We start from the raw sequence: 19650 nt of genomic DNA, 5'->3' as shown, positions 1-19650 counted from the left end.
AGGCTTCCCATTGAGCAGGAAGCCCAATGTGGGGCTCCATCCCAGGATCCTGGGATCATGACCTGAGCCAAAGGCAGATGCTTAACGACTGAGCTAACCAGGTACCCCTCTATGTTCTAAATCTTATTCCCCTGGTATGAGACTTGCCATTTTAGATATTTGTGAAATTTCATTAAAAAAAAAAAAGATTTTATTTATTAGAGAGAGAGAGCAAGAGCACGAGTGGTGTGGAGTGCCAGAGGAAGAGAGAGAAACAGATTTCCTGCTGAGCTGGGAGCCTGACTCAGGATTCAATCCCAGGACCCTGGGATCATAACCTGAGCCAAAGGCAGATGCTTAACTGACAGAGCCACCCAGGAAGCCCCATTTGTAAAATTTTAAAACATTTGTTTTAATTGCCTTTGTTTATGTATTATACATTGCCTACTTCAAAAGAAGTTTTGAGGTATCCAAGGCTATTTATTAATGACTCCTGTCAAGGAAGATCTTTCATGGTACCATTAATTTCATAACTCTGTAATTCATCAAGTTCATTAGAGAAAGAAAAGGTGCAAAAAAAGAAATAAGTCCTGCATTGGCTACAACCTGGTAAGATCCATTGCAATCAGAAAAGTTACACAAAGAGAAATGAACAACATAGTACGGCTATTACAAATGACTTTCAACCCAAAAGGCAGGGCACATGGGTCCAAGTGGCTTCTTTATGGATGTTTTACCTGATAAAAACCATACATGTTGTGAAGTTCCCTGTGCTCCCAATTGCCATGATGAATGGCATTCTTCTGCATGGTTAGCTCTGGCCCTCTAAATACAGAGGGCTCATTCATGTCATTCCATATGTAGAGGATGTCAGTAGATCCCTAGGAAATAAATTTCTTCTTTGGTCAATGCAATACTCCTATAGTGATGATGTTAATATGATAGCCACCCTATTCCTCTTGTATACTCCATTTCATTTATTATTACTGTGTTTCTTATCTACGCTCTCTCTTTTGTCCCAGTGCTACAATAAAAGGTCCACAGGGCAGGGAATTTTGTTCATGATAAATTCCAAACACCTAGAACAGTAGCTGAACACAGAAGGTTCCCGGTAAATATTTGTTGATGAATGAAAAAATGTTATGTGGTATTGCCTGTGAAATACAACTGCCCAGCATGCCCACTCCAAGACTTACTCTGGCGAACCCTCATACAGGAAAGGTTGTGAATGCTGACATTTAGATTCTAGAACATCCATCATCTGCTACAACTCTTAACTAAAGGCAATTAAAGCTTTCCATGATAAGATCCTGCCTTCCTTCTAATACTTTGAAAGATTGTTTTTTAATTAAAGACTTTTATTTTTATTTTTATTTGCCAGAGAGAGAGAGAGTGTAAGCGCACAAGTAGGGGGAGCAGCAGGTAGAGGGAAAAGCAGGATCCCTATTGAGTAAGGAACCTGATGTGAGACTTGATCCTTTGACCCTGGGATCATGACCTAAGCAAAAGCAGACACTTAACCGACTAAGCCACCCAGGCGTCCCTACTTTGAAATAGTCTAGAGTTTGTGTTCTATACAGAATTTTCAATTTAGAGTAGGAAGGGGCTGCTAAGTCATCTAGTTGACATGGTGTTGAAATCCCTTTTATAGACTCCCTGGTCTCTGAGCATGTGACTCAGTAGCAACAGGGACAGGGAAGCTCATTCCATTACTTTCTAAAAGTCCTGCCCTTGTAACATCCTCTCAGTGGGCCTGGCTTGCCTTCTGGGATGCCACAGAGTTCATGGGCTGTCTCACAAACATGCTAGTTGTTCAAATGCCTAGGGGAGACTTGTGTATTCTTTTGACTCTTTTTTTTTTTTTTTAAAGATTTTATTTATTTATTTGTCAGAGATAGAGGGAGAGAGAGCGAGTGAGCACAGGCAGACAGAGAGGCAGGCAGAGGCAGAGGGAGAAGCAGGCTCCCTGCCGAGCAAGGAGCCCGATATGGGACTCCATCCCAGGGCGCTGGGATCATGACCTGAGCCGAAGGCAGCTGCTCAACCAACTGAGCCACCCAGGCATCCCTTCTTTTGACTCTTTATATTCAACTATTTCTAAACATGTATACTTTTTTTTAATTAATTGTTTTTACTAAAATACACTGTATTATTTGCCCCAGGGGTACAGGTCTGTGAATCGTCAGGCTTATACACATGAACAAGGCTATATGCTTTCCAGATATTTACTACTTTAACTCCCTTTCTGTAGCACTCTCCAAGTCAAGGGTTGGCAAATGTTTTCTGGAAAAGGCCGGATAACTTTTTCTACTCTGCTGACTATAGGCCTCTTTTTCAATAACTCAACTCTGATATAGTGAAAACAGCCACAGACAGTAGAGAAATGAGTGAACATGGCCAGATTTCGCCTTTTAGGTATCCCTGCTCTAAGTTATTTTCTGTGTCCTAATACATGATACTGAGAAGCCTAGTTTAGTGGTTAAGATTGGACATGAGAGACAAACAGACTGAATTCAAATCTTGGGTCCACCACTTACTGACATGGATTAACTGAAAAGGGTTGTTTTGTGGGTTTTTTTTTTTTTAAAGATTTTATTTATTTATTTGACAGAGAGATCACAAGTAGGCAGAGAGACAGGCAGAGAGAGAGGGGGAAGTAGGATCCCTGCTGAACAGAGAGCATGATGCGGGGCTTGATCCCAAGACCCTGAGATCATGACCTGAGCCTAAGGCAGAGGCTTTAACCCACTGAGCCACCCAGGTACCCCTGAGCAGGGTTTGAAACTTCTTTATATATCAATTTCCTCATCTGTGGGATTAGAATTATAGCTCCAACTTCAGAGGTATTTGTGAAGATGAAATGGTAAAATGTACAGAAATTGCTTAGCACAGAGTTTGGCACACAGCAAATAATTCAATTTATATGAGGCATCACGATCCTCTTCAAAATTGGCTGAAAACCATTCTCTCCAAGTGACCTCTCTGGGGTTCTTAGAATATTTTAAGGATTGATTTATTATTATACCTTTTTAATTTCAAATTTTGTTACACCTTTTTTTAAAAGATTTTATTTTTTTATTTGAGAGAGAGAGAGGGAGAGCAAAAAGCAGGTAGAGGGGCAGAGGGAGAGGGAGAAGGAGAGGGGGAAGCAGGCTCTCCACTGAGCCAGGAGCCTGATGTGGGCCTTGATCCCAGGACTCTGAGATTATGACCCGAGCCAAAGGCAGATGCTTAACTGACTGAGCCAGCCAGGCACCCCTAAACCTTACCTTTATGTCACATTACACTTTGCAAGATATTCTCATAAATATCCTATCATCATCTTTAAATAAGCTATAGAATATTATTTTATGTAAAGTTTATGTATTAATTTGAAAATACAAATGTCTTATTAAGTACTTTGATATATCACAGAGTCTATTATAATAGAGGTAGAAGTCACAGCTTTTGTGCATTTGGTAATTAATATGCCACCTTTCCTGGCCATTAAAGTCTGTAATGTGGGTACCATCCTTTGTTTTCATCCAAGTATTATTTATCAAGAGCTACTCAATAAAGCAGAATAGTTCTATTCAATCATGTTTTTTCTTCTTTCATCCTTCCAAGTAACTAGGAAAGAACAAAAGAACAAAAACAAACCTGATAAGCAGAGAAAGTGAAAAGACCTGAATACCACTCTCTGACTTTGGGATTGGTGAAATCCAAGTAAGAGGAGAGACCTGTAGAGGCAGAAAAGCAGACTGTGAGAAACAGTGGTGCTCATGCTAGGATGTGTGGTAAAGATGTGAAAGCTGGCTGATCACGGGACATCTCAGATGTAAGACGGATGATGCAGAGGCACCATCTGGCAAGAAGTGAAGGAAGGCCATGCTGGACTCTAGTGATAGTCACTAGACCACCCAATCTGAGAGGCCCAGGGGAAGGCCAATGAACAAGCATCCAGATGGAGCTTGTCCCTCACAGATGGCCCAAGACAGCCCAAGTAAGCATGGCAAATATCCTAGAGTGACCCTCTGTCCTTAAAAGAGAATGAAGTGTTCATGAGTGGTGTAAGGGGAAAGGAATGCATGGGGTGTCTCTGCAGCACATGAATTTGTGACTGAGTGCCAGGATATGATGGATTGGGGATTCCCCTTTGTCCTGGTTTCTACCAAGGCTTGAAACTAATAATTTCTGAAACAAAGAATCCAGAGTTGCTGGAAGCAGCTAAGGTCCCTCATGAAAGCCTGGGAAGCAGCAACTGTGGGCAAACAAGGCTCAGAAAATTCACAGGGAGAGACTGTGAGAACTCTTTTTATTTTCTTCTCCTCTCCGTTTCTTATTCCTTGGCTTTTTATTTTTGTTTGGTTAGAGAAATAGAGTGCTTTTTAAATTCATTCATTGATAAATGTATACAAAGCACACTGTACCAGATGTTAGGGCAGATACAGAAGAAGGCAATACCCTCTCTTTCTTAATGGTGCTTACACTGTGGCAAGGGATATCTTTAAGAAATGAGGGTAACGGCCATGAAACCTTCATTAATTGGGACTAAAGAAGTGAAATTAAAAAGTGCATAAAGTGCTATCTTACCAGGCCAGCAAACCCCTTCAAAGTCTCCTCCTTCATGATTCTTCACAAAGAAGCCCTGTTCTTTGGCCTTAACATACACTGAGTAGTCAGGATCAATCTTGATGTGGGGGTCACTGATGACCACAAGCTGTCCAGACACAGAGGTTTGAAAAGCTCATCAGTTTCATAGGAGTTATAAGTTTCAGGCTTACATCATAGTTTTGGGGTTCAAATTTTATTCAAATAATTACTAGGGTTGAAATATTTAAGACATCAGTAAAACCCTATCACTTTTCATGCTTATGGAAACTGAACTGGTATCAAAACCAGGCCAGTGCTCTTTTATAATTATTGCTGCCCAGCCAATACATGTTCTCAACATAGCAGTTACTAAGCTTCTGTCTGAGGTGCTGGGTGCTATACCTAAAGGATTAAGTCATCCCTGCTCCCTAAATATCTAGAGACTAACACTGACAAAAGCAAACATTAAGGAAAAGAAAACAAAACAAATCCCCCAAAACCCAATGGTACAGACCTATTTAGGAAGGAGGTTTGAGAAGAGCTGTGATCATAGCTCTGTGTCTTCATCATTGCTATACCCTTCTAATGACCTCACTTCTGAGTCTAGGGCCTCAAAACTCTTTATTTGGTTAGAACAACCTTCTGATCATCCTTCCTCAAGTCTATTCACATTTATTTTACACACTGAAGTTTAATTCTCCATTGATCCAACCCTTAAAAAACTTTTAATTGTGGTAAAATATACATAACATAAAATTTATCATCTGAACCAGTTTTATGTATACAGTTAAGTAGTGTTAAGTATATTTATGGTATTGTACAATGCCCAGAACTCTTTCCAGCTTGTAAAACTGAAACCATATACCCATTAAAAATAACTCCTCATTCCCTCCTCTACCCAGCCACCATTGTTCTTTCTGTCTCTATGATTTTAACTACTCTAGGTATTAAAGATTAGCGAAAATTATATAGTACTCATCTTTTTGTGAGTACTTTATTTCACTTAGCATAATGTCCTTAAGGTTCACCCATGTTGTAGTATATATCAGAATTTCCTTTCTTTTCAAGGCTAAATGATGCTCCATTGTATATATGTATGTACCACATTTTGTTTACCAAATTGTCTGCTGATGGACACTTGGTTTGCTTCTACCTTTTAGTAATTGTGAATAATGCGGATATGAACATGGGCTTATCTGCATGAGCACATCTGCTCAAGTACCTGCTTTCAATTTCTTTGAAATTGAATCCCATAAGTGGGATTCCTGGATCATATGGTAATTTTATTTTTAATTTTTTAAGGAACCACCATACGTTTTCTGTAGTGGCTGCACCATTTTACATTCCCATGGTTAGTGTTCCAGTTTCTCTACCTCCCCTCCTCACTTAGTATTTTCTGGTTTTTCATAGTAGCCATCCTAATGGTATGAAATGTTATCTCATTGTGGCTTTGATTTGCATCTCCCTAAAGATTACTGATGTTGAGCATGTTTTCATGTGCTTATTGACTATTTGTATATCTTCTTTGAAGAAATGTCTATCAAGTCATTTTCCCATTTTTGTTTGCTTTTCGTTGTTGAGTTGTAAGGTGTTCTTCATATATTCTCTATACTAAACCCTTATTCAGAAACTTTTAATGTCTCCCAAATGTATACAAAGCAGCCTACAGTAAGTTCAGATTCCCTACTACTCAAACCTTGCACATGCCTTTTCTTGCCAAACCAATCTGTGCATGTTTTCCAAACAACACTGGCTGCTTCAGCCTCTAGCTGCACTGTCTCCACCCCCTCCCCACTTCTCAGATAGAGACTCATCCTTTAGGGCTCATCGAAAATGCACACGCTCAGTATGAGTCCAGCTGGATGCAATATTCTTTCTCCTAGGCCACTCCTGACCCTGACCATTATTTGACTGTTATATTATTGCCCAATATTGTGGTTGCTATACACCAGGCTCTCCCCTACTCACTCTAAGACCCCAAGGAGCTCATCTTTGAATTCCCTTCATCTTTAGAATAGCAATTTGAACATTTGATGGTTTCAATAAATAGTTGCTTGTAAGAACATGGGTTCTGGAGTCAGGCAGATCAGAGTTCAGATTCTTGCTCTACTACTTACACGCTTTTGTGCAAAATACAAACTATTCTTAGCCTTAGTTTCTTCATCTGAAAAATGGGCTAACAAGATCTACCTTTTAATCTTGGGATGACGGGATAGAATAATATATTCTCTCAAACTCTTTGGCCCATAGTAAGTACTTGCCAAATGGTAACTATTTATTAATTGGGAAATTAGGAGAATGGGAATGAAGAATCTGACTCCATTTCTGATTGACTGTTAAGAGCTTTCAAGCCCTTCCATCCCCCCTCACCCTTCTGCCCACATCAGACAAAGAAAGCCCTGATGCTTCCTCCTTGGGTGCCAGCGGGAAGTTCAAACCACTCCAGCCCTGGGCACACATAGGAATCCCCACCCCAGTCCAACCCTCTAACCACTGTAAAAGCTGAGCTGTCTCCATTCCCAGATCTCTCAAGCCACCTTCAGACCAGCCTGGGAGTCAGCCCTACTCTTACCAGAATGCCTCCCTAATGTAACTACTTAACCTTTCCAGACCCTGTGGTGTTGATGTGATGTCCTCAATCTCGAGATTGATGCTGACATCAGAACCACATTTTGCTTTTGGGGTATCCATCATATCCCTACAGGTGGCCACAACAAACAGGACTGAAGGCTAGACCCTGTTATCCTGTGGAGCCCTGGATAGCTACGGCAGGGATGATGGTGAGGCCATCTTTCCATCACTGTTTTCCTGTTATCACAGTTGCAATTACATTATAAGGTACTATTTTATGGCCATTTTTTATCCGACGGCTCTACTCCACTATCTTGCCAGGGAAAGTTTTTTTTTTTTTTTTTTTTCAAGATTTTATTTATCTATTTGACAGATCACAAGCAAGCAGAGAGGCAGGCAGAGGGGGAAGCAGGCTCCTCACTGAGCAGAAAGCCCAATGTGGGTCTCAATCCCAGGACCCTGAGATCATGACCTGAGCCAAAGGCAGAGGCTTTAACTGACTGAGCCACCCAGGCACCCCAAGGCAAGTTTTAAAAATTAAACAAGTGCTTTGTGATTAAGAAGTTTCCAAGGGCTGGCTTACTTTACCTTACGGTTTTTGCTTCTGAGCAGCTCTTGCATCCCTCTGGGGTTTGGGAATCTTTTCTTGTCCCAAGTGAAGTACCTTTTGCCCTCGGTATGCTCTATGTCCAGCCACATGACATCATAAGGAATGTCATGTTCATCAAATCCTGCATCCACCGCCTTTACATCCTGCTCATCCTCGTAGTTCCAGCGGCACTGATGGTACCCCAAGGAGAAGAGAGGGGGCATGGCCTGTGTGCCTGAAAGGGGAAGATGACAACTGAGCTGGCTACCGCTACAGTGATTATTACATATTTGATAAACATTTCCTGAATGTGTACAGAGTCTAAGCACTGAGATTGGTACCCAGCATATCAAGGAGAATAAAACACAGTCCTTATACTCAAGAAAGTGACAATTTGGTTGGTGAGGCAGACATGTACATTAACTACTCCACTCTGAGGTGTAACTGCTGTGTTAAAGGTAGCAGCCTCGTGTTATGGGAATACAGTGTGGAGTCTTGAAATACTTCATAGAGGTAGTAACACTTGGTTGGGCCATGAAGGTCAAATAGGAGGAATCTACCAGAGACAATGGATAGAACACTTAGGCACAGGTAATAGAAAAGACACAGACACAGAGGCAGAGAAGTACATGATAAGCTTCTAGGGTGGTTACACTGTGAGAGAGACCAGTAGAAGATGAAACTGGAGAGGGTCAATTTGTAAGGGGCTCTGTAGTTCACTCTAGGAATTCTAAATCTCTTATGGGAAGTTATCAAAAAGTTTGGTAATATGTAACCTTAGCAGGCCTACATTTTAGAAAAATTAGTGAGGGAGCAGTGTTGAGACTGACTTAAAGGGAAAGAGATTAAAGGCAAGAAACACTCAAATTATTAAAAAACATTTACTGATAATATGGAGGACTCTGGTCAACCACTTGCCTTTATCTCCTTTCCCTCCTAAGTTCCCAATAAAATCAGAATAAAAGAAAGAAAAAAAAGAATAAAGCTACAAGAACAAAGAGAATGAGAGAGGAGTAATTTCAACAAAATTTTAGAAGGCAGGGGAGGAAAGGTAACAACTGATCAAAGTGAGGGAAGCTCTCACCAGAGTGCTTGTGAGACAGAGACAGATGAGAAGAGATCACCCTGCTCCCAGCACACTAGCAGATGGGAGACCATTCCCGACACGCACCCCAATTTCCAATCCCAGTACCAGAGTACTTCTAGGCAGAACCTTATTCAAATCCTTGAAAATTAGAAGGCCCCACATATAGAAATACAATAAAAAGACCTCTGAGAAAACATGGACAATACAAGAAAACAAAATAAATATCAAAACGTTATCATCAGGGGCGCCTGGGTAGCTCAGTGGGTTAAAGCCTCTGTCTTCATCTCAGGTCATGATCTCAGGGTCCTGGGATTGAGCCCTGCATTGGGAATCTCTGCTCAGCAGGGAGACTCTTTCCTCCTCTCTCTTTGCCTGCCTCTCTGCCTACTTGTGATCTCTGTCAAATAAATAAAATCTTAAAACAACAACAACAACAACAAAGTTATCATCAGTACCTTCGGTGAGATTAAAAAAAGATACTACACCCATGAAATAAGACTAGTATAAGATATTGGGAACAAGGAATAATCAGAGGATAAGAAAAAGTATGAAGAAATTATAGATATATAACATAAATGGAAGGTCTAGAAGATAAAATTGAGAAAATTGCTCAGAAAAAAAAAAAAGGGAAATTATCACATCTGTACAGTATAAAGTAAAAAGGGAAGGGAAGAAATTGTCAAAAGAATAATGATTGCTTTCCAAAACTGAGGAACACATTTCTCAAGACTGACAGAATCCACATCTAATACCCAACACTGTAATTACTTTAAAAGATCCATATAAAAGCATTTTATTGTCAAATTTCAGAATTTCAGAATTATCAGAAATTTCAGAACACATTTCAGAGAGATCATATACAATGAAACAACTCAGAGTGATTTTCAAGCAAGAAGATGGAAGGTAAGATATGTCTCCAAAGGCAAAGGAAACAAAAGTGAAAATAAACTTTTGGGACTTCATCAAAATCAAAAGCTTCTGCACAGCAAAGGAAACAGTCAAAAAAACAAAGAGGCAACCCATGGAATGGGAGAAGATATTTGCAAATGACAGTACAGACAAAAGGTTGATATCCAGGATCTATAATGAACTCCTCAAACTCAACACACACGAAACAGGCAAACATATCAAAAAATGGGAAGAAGATATGAACAGACACTTCTCCAATCAAGACATACAAATGGCTATCAGACACATGAAAAAATGTTCATCATCACTAGCCCTCAGGGAGATTCAAATTAAAACCACATTGAGATATCACCTTATACCAGTTAGAATGTGTCGGAGGCAGGCCCCTGGCCAGGGCGGCCTCCACCATTAAAAGATGGCGCCTGGCTAGTTGCCAGGTTAGGATTGCCTCGTGAGACTAAGCAGAACGCCCAAAGAGGAAGTAAACAGCATTGGTTGCTAGCGAAGTTGTTCGTTTAGGTGCACAGCCTGATTCGCTCCCTCCTGTACCCTGCTCGCTGATTGGTCATGTAAGCGTATGTAAGTGTGTAGACTTGCGGAAATAGAGAGAGAGAAGATGCATCCGAACCAGGGTTCTTGTCGTCCTTGCGGGGCGAGGGCGATAAAAATGGCCAAAATTAACAAAACAGGAAACAACATGTGTTGGAGAGGATGTGGAGAAAGGGGAACCCTCTTACACTGTTGGTGGGAATGCAAGTTGGTGCAGCCTCTTTGGAGAGCAGTGTGGAGATTCCTCAAGAAATTAAAAATAGAACTTCCCTATGACCCTGAAATTGCACTCGTGGGTATTTACCCCAAAGATACAGATGTAGTGAAAAGAAGGGCCATCTGTACCCCAATGTTTATAGCAGCAATGGCCATGGTCGCCAAACTACGGAAAGAACCAAGATGCCCTTCAACGGACGAATGGATAAGGAAGATGTGGTCCATATACACTATGGAGTATTATGCCTCCATCAGAAAGGACGAATACCCAACTTTTGTAGCAACATGGATGGGACTGGAAGAGATTATGCTGAGTGAAATCAGTCAAGCAGAGAGAGTCAATTATCATATGGTTTCACTTATATGTGGAGCATAACAAATATCATGGAGGACAAGGGGTGTTAGAGAGGAGAAAGGAGTTGGGGTAAATTGGAAGGGGAGGTGAATCATGAAAGACTATGGACTCTGAAAAACAATCTGAGGGGTTTGAGGTGGCGGGGTGGGTGGGAGGTTGGGGTACCAGGTGGTGGGTATTATAGAGGACACGGATTGCATGGAGCACTGAGTGTGGTGAAAAAATAATGAATACTGTTTTTCTGAAAATAAATAAATTAAAAAAAAAAAGAAGATAGAAGGTAAAAGAGACATGCCTTCGAATTCTGAGAGAAATAATTTTCAATCTAGCTAGCCAAATGATCAATCAAGGGTGAAGGTAGAAAAAGAGATGTTTTTGTACCTGCAAAGATGCAAAAAGTGTACCTCCAATGCACACTTTCTTAGGAAACTCCCAGGATGACAGCTGTGCAGAGAGCCCAAAGAGAATCCCAATGGGGGCAGGACAGAAAGATCTGGGAAGGAAGTCTCTGGGGAGTAAAGTGAAATGAATACAATATGACACTCTTGAGTATTTGAAAAGTATAACCACTAAATATTGAGTCAAGCAAAAATGAAGATGTAACTGTAATGATATTGGTAAAGAAGAAAGAGCAATCTGATTGAGTTAAATCCTCATCAACAGATAATCTATAAACTTAAAACTTGGCTTTCCTTGGACATGGTGGTATATCCACTGTTTCTGAAGCATTTTCCTATAAACTAGGCTTAGAACAGTGTTGAAGGGCCCTGTAGGTGGGCCTTCACAGTACTTTTTCCTATATGAGTGTCTTTACATATCTATAAATTTTCGGTCATTTCTTCCATCAAAGTTGGAATCAAATTCTTCCTCCTCAATATGGGCTGGATCGAGGGGCTTTTAACAGAATGCAGCAGTAGCAATGCTGCGTTACTTTTATTTTTAACAGCTTTATTGAGATATAGCTCAAATATCATAAAATTCAACCAATTAAAGTATACAGTTCAATTTGGGGGGATATATTACACTACCATTTTTTTTAAAGTGGCAAAAATATGTAATACATAAAATTGGCCATTTTAACCATTTATTTAGGCCTTTTAAATTTCTTTCAGCAATGTTTCATAGTTTTAATCACCTACTTGGTTAGAGATATCCTTAGGTAGCTTATTCTTTTGGATGTTATAAAGGGAATTGTTTTCTCAATTTCTTTTTTAGATTGTTCATTGCTGGTCTACAGAAACACAACTAATTTTGTGTGATTACAGACCCTGCAACTTTGGTGAATTTCTTTATTAGTTCTGGTAGTTCTTTGTGGATTCTTTGGGATTTTCTAACATCTTGGATCACATCATCTGTGAAAAGAAATAATTTTACTTCTTCCTCTTCAATTTGGATGCCTTTTATTTCTTTTTATTGCCTAACTTCGCTGGCTGGAATTTCTAGTACAATATTCAGTAGGAGTGGTAAAGTGGGCAGCCTTGTCTTGTTTCTGGTCTTAGGGGAAAGCTTGCAGTCTTTCACCCCTGAATAGGGTGTTAACTGTGGATTTTTCATAAATGCCTTTTATCATATTGAGGAAGCTTCCTTCTACTCCTAAACTTCTGAGAGTTCTGATCATGAAACAGTGTTGGATTTTGTCAAGTGCTTTTTTCTGCATCAACAGAGATGATCTTTACTTCTTTTAAAGACAAAATGCTTTAGTGCTAAAGCCAGTGGTATGTTTTAATGGAGAAGAGAACATAGAAAAGTTCAGGTTGGGACACTGATTGTCTGAGATGAAGGCAGAGAAAGCCCACAGCTTAAAGGGTCTGAGGAAAGCAAACGGAGAGTATTAAGGATCAGAGAGTAGAGCGTTCTAGCTCCAGGACATTTTACCAAGCTGAATGGGATGAAGGTGGAAGGAGAAACGTTTGCTTCTTGAAAAGCTTGGGTAAATTGTGTATACATTCTATATGGGTGCAACAAATATTAACTTACAGTGATGATACATAGGAGAGAGGAATTATAATGGGATAAGAGGCTGGCACTTCCACATGCAAGTACCTGTAAGGTATGAATACTGCTTGAAGACGTCAGAAGGCGTAGGTCCCATCAGCAGAAAGACATCAATGATTCCACTCTCTGACATCCAGTGCACATCAGTTCGACATCTGACTTTTTGCTTAGCTGCAACTGGGCCCATCTGGGTTACCGTGTACTAGAAAAAGAGTGGAATGAAGTTCTAAAGAATTTCCCTCATATTGTAATATGTAAGTATCATCCATAGGTCAGTAACAGGTACATATTATTAACTTTCACTGATTATACTGCAAAGGCTTTGGTGGCAGAAAACTGTCACTACAAAGTCCAGAGCTAGAACTACACTGGTTTTGTTTCTTACATAAGCATGGCATGCAGTCACGATTCATAAGCTCACCTTTACTGCAGGCTCCGTATTGATCTCCACTAGAGTTTCAGAGGCATTGAGCCAAAAAATGCCTAGAGTTCTACCTAGTTTGTGGGCCAGGAGATAAGGCACTGAACCATAAATGCCCATTTTGTCATGTATTTTATATCCATAGACATCCAGGTTATAAAGACGGTAAGCATCACCATCACTGAAACACACAAAGATGGACTATCAGCAGTAATAACCACAAATATATTATTATCAATGAATAGCATAGCTCCAATCTCCCCTGCAAACCCTTGAGTCCTATGCATCTTTCAAGTCTCAACTCTTTTTTTAAAAGATTTTATTTATTTATTTGAAAGAGAGAGATCACAAGTAGACAGAGAGGCAGGCAGAGAGAGAGGAAGGGAAGCAGGCTCCCTGCCGAGCAGAGAGCCCGATGTGGGGCTCGATCCCAGGACCCTGAGACCATGACCTGAGCCGAAGGCAGAGGCCCAACCTACTGAGCCACCCAGGTGCCCCTCAAGGCTCAACTCTTAACACCTCCCTAACCCAAATATGGTTAATATGATTCCCTCCTTTGATTCCTTTAGCCTCCCCTCTTGTGACAATTGGCATGCACGGTCTCATATCTTAGATATCTCTTCCGAGTATCTCTCCTGAGGTGAGGACTGTTTCCTGTGACTTCTCCACAATAGCAAAAAAAGAGCAGATATAATTGGCAAATTTTGTATTTCTCCACTGCCAGAACAAAATGACAGTCTCTTAACATGCTTCCACAGTGCTGAGTAGGGAAAGATGGGGAACTGAACTGGGGTGGGGAGGCCAAAGCTTGGCTTGGTGTGTGAGCAGCACAGTTTCTGATTTGCTTGTGACCATGCCCACCTGTTGACCAGGTGTGCAAACAGCATTTCAACCCAGCAAACTTGATCAGACTCTTCTTTTTGATTTGGATTCCTCTCAGTCTGATACCTCTCGCATTTACTTGTCAATAGTGTTAGTTTGAAATGATCTCCCTGAAGGAATCAAAGGTGACATAAGATACCACACTTTTCCATTCTCTGGCTCACTGTCCTTTTTTGGTAGGGAGACTTTTTCTAGGTCAGTGATTTTCACAGGATATTCTCTCAGGTTCCAGAGAGAGGCCTTGAGGAGTGAAAGCAAAAGCTGGGGAAGTGGTGATGAGGCTATCTCCCCTATTTTAACCACAATCATTCCATATTTTTATTTCCTCTGTATATTTTAGGTTCAGCATTACAGTTTTTTAAATGTTCAATTTTTTGCCAAAAAAAGTAAGATAAAAATTAAGAACCACTGCTCTTAAAGATCTATAAGCAGTATCAAGGAGGAAAAGGCTAGGCACATATTGGCCCAGGCTCAGACAACTCAAATGTTTTCCCTTCTAAGTTTAAACCAGAGCATCCTATAAGAATTTTTCACTTTACCTAGTATTTTTAAGTTGGTGTGAGTCTGCATGTTGCGGGATCCCGTAGAGATGCTCAAATCCATGCAAGGAGAAATCCAAACCAATGGAGGCAGGACCTATGGGGACCAGAATACTGAGTTTTGCTTCTCTGTAGGACAATCAATTAAGGAGACTCATTTACCTGTGACTAGGGATCGAGAGACCTGAACTTGGCCTGATCAGTTGGCAAATCACGTGTGTGCTCTTTCTCAATTAGCAATAAATGCGCCTCGGATAAACCTCATTGGCTACGATACTGCCACTGCTCAAAGCTTGTGTGCCCTTTCTATAAGATGCTAAATTCAGGTACTGTGGGGATGCAAACATGCACAAGGCAAAGTTCTGGTCACTTAGTAGTGTTTCTTTAGCTATGTGCTGAAGCTCTTCATGTCCTCATTTATAGTAAACCTCCTTTCTATCCGTAAAATACGGCTATGAAGTTTTAAATTTTTTTCTAATCTAAATTTTCCTAAAATGTATTGCATGCTTATTTACATTAGGAAACAAAGGATATTGAGCAATTTTAATCTTCACTATATAAAAGACTGGGTGTCTTCTTATGATCATTTATTCTTATTGCGTATAGGAACAGTAATGTAAAAAGTATCAGAAAGATCTTTCCTGGCTCCTCCCTGTGATTGTAGATAGGTAATTTTTTTTTTTTTAACCAGAAACAAAGTCCTTTATTTAACAATTATTTTAGAGATATGGGGAAAAATGCAAGTAACTAGGAGAAATAAGAGACTTAAATTCACTCTTAGGAGAAGTTGTGGATGTGAAATGGTCCTTATTTAAAGGAATTTATGGAAAAGGGGTACTATAGAGAAGGTAAAAGAGATTATGATGTTACAGAAAGGAAAGCCCGATGGCCCCCCTACTTATACATTTTGGACATGTTGTCAGTCCTAATCATTATCCTAGGCTATAGATCCAGATGCTAGAACAGAAATTCTCAAGGTGTTAGGGAAGAGACAAACTACCACTATCACAAAATCTAGTGAGAAATGTCACAGATTGGCATGTGATAAACATGTGAATGATGGGGAGGCCTGGAGAAGGTTGAGAACCAATGGCTTGAAATATTGGAGCTAATGAGGTCTAGAACTTCATTTCTCATCACTTGACTCTCATAAAAATAGAATGTGAAACTTGTGGCTGTCTGATATACTAAGTAGTACTAGCAGTGTGCTGACCTAGGCCCCTAACATGAGATCAACAACTCCATGAGGCCTATATTTCTCTTTCATTCCCCACAAAAGGTACACATTCACTCTTTCTCTGTTGCAGTGCATTACTGAAGAATAAAGGACCCAAATCTGAGATTTCTGTTCCCCTTACAGAAATCACTTGTTTGGGCCAAGGCTCAGGGACTTTAGGTAGCAATATTTAGCCATTTTTGGCAAGATCTGTTTTAATACTACAATTTCAACTTTACCATTAACTTTGATATCCACAAATTTTCCGAATTTCTCCTCCCACAGGCCCAGATCGTCTTGGTCTTCCTGATGGCATAAGAAGAGCAAATTGAGTTTATATACTGCAACAAATGTGGTTACCACAACAGCACATTTTATTTGGATTGTTAAAAAACTAGACTGAGAAAATGAGTATCTTTTAAAAGACCTGTGTGTGATGACAGTATATTTAACAAATTTGATCTGTGTTCTATATAAATCCCAGCAATCATCCTCCTTATGAACTGGAGCTGACATGAATATGATTTTTTATTGTGGTAGACTAGACATAACATAAAATTTACAATTTTAACTACTTATTTTCCACTTTAACCAGTTTATTTATTTTTTTATTTTAAGTAATCTCATATCCAACATGGGGTTTGAACTCATGTACCTGAGATGAGGAGTCACATGCTCTACCAACTAGGCCAGCCAGGGCCCCCCATTTTTTTTCATGCACATTAATGTCACAGTGACATTAAGTACAACTATCGTCACCATCCATCTCTGGAACTTTTATATCCCAAACTGAATCTCCATACCCATTAATGAAAAACTCCCCATACCTTCCACCCCCAACTTGTGACAACCACCATTCTACTGCCTATCTGTATGAATCTGACTACTGCATATATTGCACATAACTAGAATCATGTAGTATCTGTCCTTTTCTATTTTTGCTTATTTCACCTAGTATCATGTCTTCAAGATTCATCCATTTTGCAGCATGTGTCAGAGTTTCTTTCCTTTTTAAGGTTGAGTAATAGTCCGTTGTATGTGTATACCATATTTTGTGTGTGCATACATCTGTCAATGACCCTTGGGTTGCTGGACGGCTTTCGCCTTTTGGCTACTGTGAATGATGTTGCTAAGAATACAAGCATACAAATGTTTGAGTCCCTGTTTTCCCTTTTGGATATATATCCATAAGCAAAATTGCTGGACCATATTGTAATTTTATGCTGAGTTTTCTGAGTAACTGCCTCACCGTTTGACATGAGTATCTTTACACAGTTCAAAATGATGTGAAAGCACTTTGAAAAACAGTCTTTACAGAAGTCAGATTTTTAAAATTCTTTTTTTCCCTTGTAAACATGTGAGGCAAAAAATTAGAATCAAATAACTTGAGTCCCAAAGCAAATGTTTTGGATGAGATGAGTACTTCCCCGCCCTCCTTCAATTAGCCAAACCAAATAAGTCAAGACTGCTCAAGTTCATAGTCTTTTGATGCAGAGCTAATGAATTTTCTCGGCTTTACAAGTTTCCTTTCTTGGCTTTACAAGTTTCTTTCTTCCTCTCTGGTAGAATGAAAAAGTTTGCTAGAAATTGTGTGTTTGTATGTGTGTGTGTGTGTGTGTGTAATGCATGTTTCTTTAAAAAAAAACAAAAAAACAAAAAAGAGCCCTTGCACATTTCTAGGTGGTTTCTTCATAATTATAAGCTTCTATAAAGTGAGCCTCTGTTTGTGTGTGTGTTTAAATCACATCTGAATTCTTAATGTAGGGACTATTTTCCTTGGGTCTGTGGATGGGCTTTAGAGTTTGGGAACTCCTTCAAACAGTATGAAAATTTTGTTCTACAGAGATGGTTCATAGCTTTCATCAGATTCTTGCAAGGACATCAATTACACAAAATCACTAAGCTATCTAATTAGAGGTCTCCCCAAAGCTGACTGGACATGTTACAAAACTGTGTAAGGCTATGTCTTAGTTGTCCTTCTCTATTTGAAAAATGGGAAAAATATTCTCTCTCATATTCATTAGCACGGGTCAGTTTTCAAGAGGAAGATGCATGTCCTTACTGCACTGGAAATATTTTTTTACCATTCCTGGTAAAGGGGTTAGGGGTCCTTTGAAGATGCATGTGGCTTTGGATGAAGAGATTATTTCTGGAATGCCCATTTCCCATAATTTAGCTAAAATAATCTTTTAAAAACAGACACCAGACCACATATCTCTGCTGCTTACAACCTTTCCATAGTTTCCCTTTGCCCTTAGTCCAAAAAGTCCAAAAAGGTCAACAAGACATCGAAGAATGACAGCTCCAGGTAATGGGGGACTCTGATTTATTTAACAATACATCATCAGTTCCTCAAACAGTAACTGGCATATAGGAAATACTCAATGAACATTTGTTGAATGCAAGAATTATTACAAGACTTGCCACAGAACTGCCCTGCCTATCTGTCTGGCCTTTAGTTACATAACACCTTTACCTTTGCTTTTCTTTCTCCCACTAAAAAGTATATATATTTTAAAAATTTCTTCAGATGTGCTTCTTCCTACCTCAAGGTCTTTGAATATGAAATTCCGCCTACCTGGAATATTCATTTCCCACCTTTTGACTAGCTAATGTATCTTCGTGCATCAGTTTCAGTTAGAAAACCATTTCCTTCAGGTCTATCTTGAACCTCGTCTTGGTCAAGCTCCTTGTTATATTCTCCTACAGCACTCTTCCATAATACTCCTCATGCTTGTACTTGGTCAGTGTCTATCTTTCCCATTAGATGCTAAGATTCATAAGGACAGGTTGGGATTTGTTTTATTCACTGCTCATCCTTCTTGCTGAGCGTAATTTTTTGAACTGGCACAAAAGCAGACACTCAGGAATTACCCATTTTATGAACGAATAAATACATGAATAAACAAAGGAACGAAAGAATGAGATGACAAGGTGAGCAAAAGAGATAGGTGGTCCCATATTTATGCAGTAGAGGGTTTATCAAGTACCGACTCTGAGAGGAAGGGGAGAACAGAACCGTTGTATTCCACATCATGATGATGATGGTGAAAGAGATTTTAAAAAAGATAAATCGCTCAATCTAGATTACCTGAGAAGTGTCAGCTGATGTGTCCTCCTTATTTTCTTTGGTAGCTCTGTTTTAATAAAAATAAAATTGTTTCACTCATGGGAAGATTGACAGAGTTTTGTTCAACGATGATTTTAATTTCTAAATTTTGAGGACCCATTAATTATATCTTTTAACTTATTAAAAATAATGTCATTACAAAAATAAGTTTATGAAATCGAACATTTATGATGAACATCAATCCAATAGCTTCGTTTATTAAGATGTATTTATATTTGAATAAATATAAATGTATTATACTTACATATAATACATTTTTATACATTAAACGGTGTTCCTATTTTTTCTGTGAATTGTCTATCCATCTGCATTATGTGTTAATTTTTTTAGTGTAAAATAAAGTATGACTGGGGCGCCTGGGTGGCTCAGTGGGTTAAGCCGCTGCCTTCGGCTCAGGTCATGATCTCAGGGTCCTGGGATCGAGTCCCGCATCGGGCTCTCTGCTCAGCGGGGAGCCTGCTTCCCTCTCTCTCTCTCTGCCTGCCTCTCCGACTACTTGTGATTTCTCTCTGTCAAATAAATAAATAAAATCTTTAAAAAAAAATAAATTATGACTATGGAAGGGTATATAATGTAAGTTCAGAATTAAAGAATAATATGAAAGTGAACAACTGTGAACCCACTGAAGCAGCAGAGATGA

At 39.5% G+C, this 19650-nt stretch overlaps 1 protein-coding gene and 1 pseudogene across 5 annotated transcripts in view; both read right to left on the bottom strand.

Moving 5' to 3' along the window:
• GANC (glucosidase alpha, neutral C) overlaps positions 1-19650 on the bottom strand; it is a 74403-nt gene that overhangs the window by 28151 nt on the left and 26602 nt on the right. For 4 of the 5 annotated variants that reach the window (XM_059372609.1, XM_059372607.1, XM_059372610.1 and 1 more), the window contains 9 exons: positions 18972-19017; positions 16120-16186; positions 14665-14761; positions 13244-13424; positions 12871-13024; positions 7711-7946; positions 4552-4678; positions 3619-3698; positions 717-860 (listed from right to left, as the gene is read on the bottom strand). In XM_059372609.1, the coding sequence (XP_059228592.1) occupies positions 717-860; positions 3619-3698; positions 4552-4678; positions 7711-7946; positions 12871-13024; positions 13244-13424; positions 14665-14761; positions 16120-16186; positions 18972-19017 (1132 nt within the window). The remainder of the gene's footprint in view (positions 1-716; positions 861-3618; positions 3699-4551; positions 4679-7710; positions 7947-12870; positions 13025-13243; positions 13425-14664; positions 14762-16119; positions 16187-18971; positions 19018-19650) is intronic. The other variant, XM_059372612.1, reaches the window with a different exon arrangement.
• LOC132000381 (U4 spliceosomal RNA) lies at positions 14890-14958 on the bottom strand (annotated as a pseudogene).

Source organism: Mustela nigripes, chromosome 13 (assembly GCF_022355385.1).
Source record: "Mustela nigripes isolate SB6536 chromosome 13, MUSNIG.SB6536, whole genome shotgun sequence".
NCBI lineage: Eukaryota > Metazoa > Chordata > Mammalia > Carnivora > Mustelidae > Mustela > Mustela nigripes.
Note: the sequence above shows the minus strand (reverse complement) of the source record. Positions and strands in the feature narration are given on the sequence as shown.